Genomic DNA, 10,717 nt, shown 5'->3' on the forward strand with positions numbered 1-10,717 from the left:
TGGTGTTCTGGTATCCAGGTTTTTACATTGCATGACTGATGAGAAAACAAAACTAGATTCAATATACTGTGTTAAAATATCACAAAACCATTTTCATTGCACTATTTAGGATCAGTCCTATAATCTTGTGGGCTAAAATATATTAGGAAGCAGTAGTAGATCCAGGATCAAAATTTGGGAGGGCTAACCTGAATTTTGTAGATGATGCTGGGGACGGGGGCTAACCTGAATTTTGTAAATAGAGATGATGCTTTTGAACAAATGTACTCTGTAGCATGAATGCAATGATTTTGAATATAAATTGAAGTATATATTCTCACTTGATTTAGTTTCTTTCAAAATGTTGGGCATTTTTTTTAATTAACCCCTAATAATATGTTGACTATCCTTCCAATTATTCTCTCTGAAGTGTTTTATTAAATGCTTGGAAAAAATTCTGCCACTGTATTACTGCTCTCTGCCACATACCGGCATACACAAGGCAGTTTTCTCAACCTCTGCAATGAGGTAATGAAAGAACAAACTTGTTCGGGGAGGCTTCAGCACCCTCAACCCCTCCCTGGAATCCCCACTGTCGGGAAGATAGCTTAGATGTAATGATGAATACATTATTTTACCAAAGAGCTGTTATAAATTGTCATCACTAGAGACAGAATGTATGCACATATTTCAAGTTTTCCTCTTGTATTTCAGATATTTCAGAAGAGAAAAGTGTAGTGAGACTAATAGAATGGAAGCAAATAGGATGTGTTATTGCCATTGAATGCAACTTTTGTTGAACCAACATCATTGCAACAGCCAAGTGATTTCTAGGTGATAAACAGGTGGAATGAATGGCGCTGTCATTGCTGGTACCCCAATTGCTGTGGACTTTTGGTGGCCAAGCAAAGCACCACAGGTAGTGTACAAAAATTATTTATTTTTAATGTAAGGTCAAATCATTGTACTGTGCTTTAACATTCACTTGAAAACCATGTGTGGATAGGTTAAAATAAACTATATCAAGGATAGTTTCAAGATATCTTGAAATGGAGACAGGATTCCTAGTCTATTTATATACCAAAGACTTCTTCCCCTTTACAAGAGAGGTAGCCAACTAAAGCATGGAGCCACCCCCACTCATTCCAGCCCCTTCCATCACCCATTTGTTTCCTTTTCATCTTAGCTCCTCATGGATGAAGGGTCATCCCTGTCTTCTGCCCACTGCCCAGGTCTTCAGCAATTCAGTAAGACATAACACATCCACAACAGGGCCAGTTGCTTCATTTACACAACCTTCCCTCCTCCCCTCATAGGAAAATAGAGAAGGCAAGGAGAAATCTCTATGGACCATGCCAACTTATAGTCCATTCACAACCACTTTCCACTTCCACCTATTTTTTTGCTTTCTTTCTCCCCTGTTCAACAGACATTTCCCTTTTACTAAAGGCCCCCATCACCTCATCCACTCATCTCATTCTCTGTCTTTCCCTCAACTTCACTCCATCTACTTTCACCTTCAATACCCTTTTTCCTAATCTTTCCTCACTCATTCTTTCCATGTGACCAAATCATCCCAGTATTATTTCATCAGCCCAATGTGCCAGATCCCTTTACATCCCTACTCCTCTTCTCACCTCATTTCTCACCCTGTCAATCCTTGTAACCCATTTATGTTTATCTATAGGATGATTAGATTGCATTTGTTTTGTTGCATTTATGTGTGTGGGAATTTGTTTTGTGTTGGTTATAGCTCCCATCTTTTGTGTATTTATGTTTTTTAGCTATATGCATTTTAGATATAACTATTTGTGACTAGTGTTGCATTTGATGGATGTGTGTGCATAGTTGATATGTTTTAAGCAGGTGGGGCAAATGTAGGGGCCTGGGTTGATTTGTATGTCTGGCTACTAGGAGAAAAGGGAGGGCAAGTACCAGTGTACTATCCTCCTTGTATGAAAAAAAAACATATAGAGGAGAGATAATGTAGGGAGTAGTGTGTGCAAATGTACAAATTTTCTCTCAGGCTTGATCTTGAGACCAAGTGCTGGCCCCTTGGGACTGCACCTCTGTGGGGAGGTGGGGATTCTTGTCCACTTGTGGACCTCTCTGGCAGTGTCTTGTGGATTTGCTCTCTCCATAGGGGTTGTCTTTTCTTGCCCTCCAAGGGTTCCAGTGGTCCAGCCTCTTGCAGGCCAGGCACAACAGCATCCTTTGAGTTTCACAAAGTGGAAAAACAGCAGCCCCACAGTGGCTGGCAACAGTCCTCAGAACCTCCTACAAATCTCTCTGGGAAGAAACTTTGGATTACTGTCTGTGTTGTATCAATGTGGGATTGTTTTTATGTTACTGACTGAAAGTGGTAATAAGAGGAGAACAGTTGCTCATTTTCAGTTCCCCATGTATGAAAAAATGTAAGAAATAAAGTTGAAATTAATAAAAATATCTTGGGTCCAGTCTAGAAACTAAGTGTTAGGCCCTCAGGGCACCTCCTGATGAAGGTGAGGAGGTTGATGGGTTTAGAAGATGGGCAGCTTCGCTGTCCCATCTTGCAGTCCCACCATTTGCTGGTACCCATCATGGGTCCCAGTGTGGGACATTGTATGATGAATGGAAAAGTGTGGTCTGGATCAGAAATACTTGTACTACAGTAGAACCTTGGTTCTTGACCACAATCTGTTCTTGGAAACTGTTCCAGAACTGAGTTGGTTGAGGACCAATACAAGTCCATTGATCTGCTGGATACAGCTTTATCATATTTTTCCTCAAAACTTTGAATTTTGCCTCATTTTCCATTTTATTTGAGTTGGTCAAGAACTGATATTTTGGTTGACTACTGGAACAAAATTATATTTTTTATTTATTTTTGAGAACTTATTTTTATTGTGAATCATTTGAAAACTGAGGTTTTACTATATATTGCTGATGTTTCAACTACAAATCTTCTTTGAAGTGACATTTTGACTTGAAATCTTCATGAAGAAGACTTGTAATTGAAAGGTCAGTGTCATGTTCCATAATGTGTCACATGATGTCATGTGTCACAATATGACACAAGGATGTACAAGTGTAATGAAATGTAGCTTGTAGTTTATGTAAGTTGTGTTATGTAATTATTAGCCCATGTATCCCTTGCAAGAGTTACATGATATCAAAACTGCTCTTAATAGTTATATTAAGATGAAAATACATAAATTGATGTTGAATTCGACCACTACTAGATTATCTTAAGCTAGGTAATGAGATGTAGAAGCATAGAAATAGGTTACTCTAGTAAAATTAACAGTTGCAGGAGATTTGCTGTATAGTATGGTGGAGGAGTACATAAATGCCTGCCAGACATAGGTGTGCCCAAGGTCAAGGCCCAGCACTTACTGTATTTTGCCCAAAGGGCCCAATTATAGCCTGTTGTTAATTACCCAGATTATTTTTAATAGATAGAAGAAACTCCGGCTTGGAGTTTATCTCACCCACATTAAGTCCACCTTATGTAACTACCCAAAACAAAGGCTACATAACTGGTGGCAGCGGTGCACCCACGCCCTGAATAGAAGCACCATCCTCTGCCACACAGCCAATTAAAGGCTATATAACTGGTGGCAACGGTGCACCTACGCCCTGAATAGAAGTGCCATCCTCTGCCATATAGCCAGTTACAGGCTACATAACTGGCAGCAGCAGTGCTCCCACACCCTGAATAGAAGTGCCATCCTCAGCCATGCAACCAAGACTACATAACTGGCAGCAGCTGTGCTCCCACGCCCTGAATAGAAGCGGGATCCTCAGCCACACAACCAAAAACAGTTACTTAACTGTTGGCAACTGGTGCTCTCATACCAAACTCCAAACTTTTGTGTGGGTTGTACTATATATTTTTCTCTTTTTTTACATTCAGCTGTTAGTGCTTGTGTGATATAATGAGATAGGTGAGTGAGGAGGATTTTAGTTTTTGGGTGGTTTTGTTGCATTTTGTTATTACTCTCAGTATTTTATTTTGTATAGTTTGTAAAGTAATAATATTTTGCTAATTTTTGAGAACCATGCTATAGAAATGTAATTGAGAGTGGTTCTTATAAATTGTTTGAAAACAGCAGTTTCCTTCTGTTGTCAAAAACCTATGCTTGCAATGGATTTTTTTATCTAACAGTGCATACACCCACAAGCACAACATATAAATACACCTTAAACATACTACAGATTAACATAAATTGAGTCACTAACAAACATTAAGAGCTGCTCCATTTCTTTAAGAAAAAAAAATACACCAATAACAATACTCTAAATCACCAATTGCACAACATTTAGAGAAGATAACATAAGACACGCAGGTGACTCACGTAGAGAAGAAAACACAAGGCACACAGGTGGACTCACAACATTACTACAGAGCAACACACCCTTCCCTCAATAAAATGAGATATAATGTAAATAATAACAGTCCAAACACAAGTAAAGAAAAAACTTACAATATCACAAACATATACTGTACATCCCACTAACTACATCAACCCCATGAGGCTTCATCCGTCAACTTCAGCTACTCAACTCATTAACAAACCACATACTGGCAGGTGATCTGAACACACATCATTTCATCTGGCATGACACATCACAGTAGGGTATTTGTATAAAATTGTTCTGTACCTTCTACTGGGTATTGGCCACACAGTTATATGTAATCATTAATTTTGTGACTTTAAAGACACCCGAACAGACTACAGTCATACTCTTGTATGTCCAGAAACAGATCTTTTCTCTCACAGGAATGCTGAGCTACTTTTTTAATTTCACAACACCTTGTTTCTGCTCTTCTCTTCCATACCACTTCTAGGATACCAACTCTTCTCATTCCTCTGTGTCAAGTGGATAAGAATACCACTCTTGCATTCCCATGTGTGTCGTAAAGGTGACCAAATGCAGTAAAGGAGACTGGAGCTTCCCTTTTTTGTATTTTTCTATTGTAAAGAGTAGAGGCAATTATAGTGAATGTTAAGAGTGCTGTTAGTTTTTTTTTTTTTTTTTTTTAATGTTAGTGAAATAATGTTATCACATCCCATCAGAGTGGGGCACAGACAGAAACATCCAAACTACTCACAGTGATGATATCTTTTTATCATTCTGTACAGGCTCGCTTGTTCTTCCTGACACATCTCCATGCTGACCATATCAAAGGCCTGGGTAGTGCATGGCGCTTGCCCTTGTACACAAGCCCGCTCAATGCACGCCTTCTCCGACTCTGGTTCAAGGTAAGTCCACATAATGATAAGTCATAAATACAAATCAAATTACATATCATCCATGCTTACAACACATACACAGATCTTGGTGTGGCAACATCCTCATTGTGGGACCCCCCCCCCCAATCCCAAGAGTTGGGGGCCAATCAACCACAGCACACCCCTGCCAACAGCCCTTATGCAGGTGGCATCAATCCCCAGAAGCTGCTTTGTGTTATCAAACCTTTCGATGAAGGAGTTGAATGTTATATGAATTTCTTCGCAGATGATGCAAAAATACTAAAGAAAGTAAGAACAGAAGAGGACTGTGATTCATTACAATCAGACCTGGACAAAATCTGGAAATGGACTCAAAAGTGGGAAGTGAACTTCAATATCAAGAAATGTAGCATAATGGAGTTTGGAAAAAGTAAAAACAGAATTTCAAAAAAATATAAAATTGGTGAAGAAGAAATAAAAAAAAAGTGTACTCAGAAAGGGACCTTGGAGTAATAATCAGCAAAGACATGACATTGGATAAACATATAAACAAAATAGAGAAACCTTCGACCTATTAAGGTCAATGAAAATGGCATTTGACTATTTGGATGAAGAAATTATTTAAAAAAATATTAGTTACACTGATTAGACCAAAACTGGAATACACAGCAACACTATGGACACCCAGTACTAAAAAGAATATAAGGAAATTAGAAAGAATACAGAGAGCAATGACAAAGTTGGCACCATCTCTTTCCAAATTAACATACGAACAAAGATTATCCAAATTGGAACTACCAACACTGGAGCAGAGAAGAGAAAGAGGTGATCTACTATCTATAGAATTATGAAAGGAATGGAAATCCTTAATAGGAATGACTTACTAAAAATGACAATGGAAAAACAAGAGGTCATGGAAAGAAACTAAAAAAGGATAACTATAGAAGAGATCTGAAAAAAATAGCTATTCAAGATTTTAAGAAAAAACTTGATGTTGAAAGATACAAAGATGGGTCACCATGAGAACTCAAACGTCTCTCCATTTTCCAACCAACTCTCCAGAGACCATCTATTGTCTTCCAGTCCTCCCAAAGGACATTCTATTGTTCCTAGTGACCTGAGGACCAGACTTTCCAGCCAACATCTGGGACACCTGTACCAAACAGACCTCGCACTTTCCCGACAACAATTGAAGCAGTGCTAGTCAAAGGATCTCACATTTCTCGACTACAATGAAAGTAGCACCTATCTGGTACCTGTCATGTTGCTCCAAACTGACATGATGAATATTTTTGTTATATTTTTCCCAATGTGAATATGGCAACCCTTGTACATATATAAAATCTGGCAACCCTCCTGAGGTTACTTGGGAGGTTGCATTGTATATACAAACCAAAAAGAATACTGGAATCAATAAAGAAAAGACACCACTTTGCCTTTACTTCTCCAACACTCAGAATTTTTCTCTCCTAATAATGTAGATAGAACTGCTTATCTACATCTGGCAGGCATTGAGGGATTTCCAAAGCAACAACTCCACCATTTGAACATATCCATGTATCAATGCTATGATCTTTGCAAAATCATTGATTCACTCCATCATACAAGCACTACAAGCAAATCCTTCTTCATCCAGCATCCTACTACGAAGCACCACTGTGTTGCTTCACAGCATTCTCCAGCATCTAACTATGAGGAAAACCTTTTTCATGGCATTCTCCAGTATTCACGATGCCCACCACCTCAAGACCAAGACAAGTTGGACAACTTCCTCCAACATAGCATCGCGCTCTGCACGTCACTTCACCAACAGCCAATGATCATCTTCTACGAGTCAGCACTACAACAATCATCTATGAGCCAACACATAATGCTCCAATGATCCAATTCTATGAGCCAACACTACAATGCTCCAACAATCATCATGGCATCAACAGCCAACACCCCCCCCCATTCTATGTATTTACCTTCACAAGATCTCCATCTCCCTTTCCCTTAGATCTTTTGCATATATCATTCATATATATATATATATACCGTATTTTTCGGACCATAAGGCGCTTTGTACCATAAGACGCACCCGTAATTTGCTATTCCCCGTCCTTACATAAGGCGCACCTGACCATAAGGCGCACCTGGTTAGGTAGGTCAAACACCACCAGAGGCACCACCGTCGATGACGAGCACAATAGCACGTCATTTTATGCGCAAGCCATGCAAACGACCAAATTTACATACCACGGGAAATTTCATTCATGCAAATGTTATGCGAGTGTATTTACTACGATCGTAGTAAATTTCAAACAATTACATCATCAGTTACATGTCGGTACATAAAAACATAAGATAAACATGGCGGCTTGCATTCAGCAGTAAATCAAAAATTGGTTTATGTTTCAGTGTAAAAAATGAGCTAAATAAATTCAGTGTATTGCCAATTGACCAAAATGAACAAAAACTACTAGTCTCGTATATCATTCTAATACCAAAATAAAGGCAGCGTGTAGTGCTTATCAGTCCAAAGATGCTGTTCCCATCTGACCAAGAGAAAGCCTTTAATGACGAAAAGAAAGTCTTAACCCCTTCAATCTGGGCCAAAATCTCGTAGGCAGCATTAGCTGCCAGACGTGCAATGTTGCGTCATAATACTTGCATTATAAAAAATAAAGTCACCACTGTATTGCTCGTTCCCTCTTTCACCTGTGAATTTTGATAACCATAGAAAATATGATGAAGCCAGTTTACAGAGTATGGGGGTCACGCAGGTACAACTACAATAAATATAATCAAGAAGCCAACATCGGCATCCTCGCGAACCCACTTGCTCCTCATGACGCCTACATAGGCGTCATTGTATCAAAGGGGTTAACCATGGCACCTGTCCTTGCTTTCCCAAACCACAAGCTTCCTTTCACAATCTACATTGATGCGTCCTACACAGGACTTGGTGCAGTCCTCATGCAACAACACAGCACAAAACTCAGACCAATTGCATATGCAAGTCACACACTCAACAAACATGAGCAAAATTACTCAGTCACAGACATAGAAGCTTTAGCAGTTATATACGCACTCAAACATTTCAAAGAGATCATCCTTGGTTATGAGATACACTTATAGACAAATCATCAACCAGTCTTACACTTCTTCAAAGGAAAGAATCTTTCAGGAAAAATTGCCTGCTGGTTCCTTATCATACAAGAGTTCATGCCAACCTTTCATTTTGTACAAGGAAAAATTAACCTAATTGCAGACGCTCTCAGTTGCCATATTGCGACTATCACTCAAATCCTATTTCAGTAACTCTTACACAGGTGCACGTTGCCGCAATACAGGTATCAGACCCTCTTTGGAAACATGTCGTATACTTCCTCGAATCTGCAGATACAACTGACACAGAAAACTTTCCTCCCGATATCAACAATTATATGTTCGTTGATGACATTCTGTATCACAAAACAACACAAACAAACATGAACCAAACAGATTAGTGTTTCAACTTGTAGCCCCTATAGATCTCATTCCAGTAGTTTTAAAGATTATACACAATTCCCCCATTGCTACACACCCTGGCCAAAGAGAAATGCATAACACAAGCCAGATTGCACTACTTCGGGTTAACTATGAGGAAGGATATACACACCTACATTGGTGCTTGTCACCCTTGCATTATTCACAAAAGTCATATCAGCAGTCATGTTCCAATTCTAACTTACTCTACGCCTTCTAAACCATTTGACAGAGTCGCTGTTGATCTTCGTAAGTTACCACTTACACATAGCAGAAACCAATATCTCTGTGTCAACTATTTTTCACAATTCTGTATTCTTTCCCCCCTACCAGACAAAACTGCACAACATGTAGCAAAGACACTTACTGACAAACTCATATGTCCCTTTACTACACCCAAAACTCTGATTTCTGACAATGGGACTGAATTCAACAATGAGATTCTTTCGCACATTTGTAATTTCTTTCAAATAAATACAACACTACTGCTTATCACCCTAGTTCAAATGGCTTAATTAAATGCCAGAATAGAAAGATTCTCAATGTTCTTAGACATATTACTTTTGATCTTCACCCTTCTTAGGATGAACATGTCCCCAAGATTCAAGCTTGTATAAATAGTTCCATTAACAGGTCAATATCGGAATCACCTCATTTTGTCCTCTTTGGCTCAGACAAAAGGCTCCCATATGATCTTTCAGAATTACCTCCTATTTACAATTTCAATGATTATGTCAAGGCCAAAGTAACAAATTTCAATAATCTTTTCAAAAGAATACATAATACTCTTCATCTAAGGATGAAATGGTGCATTTGTATAACAAATCAGCCAGAGTTTGTACCTTTGAAATTGGAGACATTGTTTACACCCTTAACCACACCCCCAGCAAGAAACTCTCCCCTAAATTCTCAGGACCCTATCGTATCATTAAACATTAGTCAAAGAACTAAGTCAAAGCACTCGGTTTGCACAATCTTATGGAGACCGTCTTGAGCAAAGATCATATCAAAAGATTCCCCCATATCCTCAACAGAGACTGTCCCCTCACAAACTTGCACTACCCCTGCAATAGTGGATAATGACCATTCCTCTCCAACAAATCCTCTAGTTCCCCTTCCCTGCTATAATCTTCACAATTGAGCGACAACTTCATAAATGTATATTTTTGCCTAGGTGAACGGAAATAATATCCACTTCTGCATGCTCATACAATTAAGTCTATTTCATTTTATTCATGATCTTTCCCATTACCATCATTATTCCAACATATATTTATTTATTTACCTAGTTGTATTCTGAGGGAGGAGAGCTATGCTCATAGTGACCCACAGTTGTATCTTTCCGCATCCAGTTCTTTCTTAAAATCATGTATAGTTTTAGCACTCACTGTTTCCTCTTTCAGTTTGTTCCATGTATCTATTACTCTGTGTGGAAAGCTGTTTTTTTTTCAGATCTCTTCTGTAACTGTCTTAAGTTTCTTCTCGTGTCCTCTTGTATTTCTTCTGTCCCATTTTAGTAGGTCATCCCTATCAAGAATTTCCATCCCTTTCATAATTCTGTAGATGGTTATCAAATCACCTCTTTCTCTTCTTTGTTCTAGAGTTGATAAGTTTAGTTTGTCCAATCTTTGTTCGTATGTCAACATGCAAATTGTTGGTGCCATCTTTGTCATTGCTCTTTGAATTCTTTCCATTTTTTTTTTTTTCTTTTCTTTTCTTTTTACTAGGTGTCCATAGAGACGTTGCGTATTCCAATTTTGGTCTTATCAATGTAACTAGTATTTTCTTTATCATTTCCTCATCCATTTAGTCAAAGGCAACTTTTATTGATCTTATAAAGCTATAAGTTTCTCCAACTATTTTGTTAACATGTTTGTCTGGTGTCATGTTGTTTGAGATAATTACTCCTAGGTCCCTTTCTGAGTTTACTTTTATAATTTCCTTTGTACCAATTTTATAATGACCCAATATTCTATTTTTGCTTTTTCCAAATTCCATTATACTACATTTCT

General features: G+C 38.4%; 1 protein-coding gene across 6 annotated transcripts in view; it reads left to right on the forward strand.

The window, feature by feature from the left end:
• Positions 1-10,717, forward strand: part of LOC143027247 (putative tubulin polyglutamylase ttll-15) — a 175,246-nt gene that overhangs the window by 121,416 nt on the left and 43,113 nt on the right. For 4 of the 6 annotated variants that reach the window (XM_076188530.1, XM_076188533.1, XM_076188529.1 and 1 more), the window contains 2 exons: positions 694-898; positions 5,106-5,225. In XM_076188530.1, the coding sequence (XP_076044645.1) occupies positions 830-898; positions 5,106-5,225 (189 nt within the window). In that variant the 5' untranslated portion in view covers positions 694-829. Of the gene's footprint in view, positions 1-693; positions 899-3,402; positions 3,835-5,101; positions 5,226-10,717 lie in introns of those variants that run through there. The other 2 variants (XM_076188534.1, XM_076188531.1) reach the window with 2 other exon arrangements.

The sequence above is a fragment of the Oratosquilla oratoria genome, chromosome 7 (assembly GCF_046742065.1).
Source record: "Oratosquilla oratoria isolate Oo_2021 chromosome 7, ASM4674206v1, whole genome shotgun sequence".
In the NCBI taxonomy this organism is placed as follows: Eukaryota; Metazoa; Arthropoda; class Malacostraca; order Stomatopoda; family Squillidae; genus Oratosquilla; species Oratosquilla oratoria.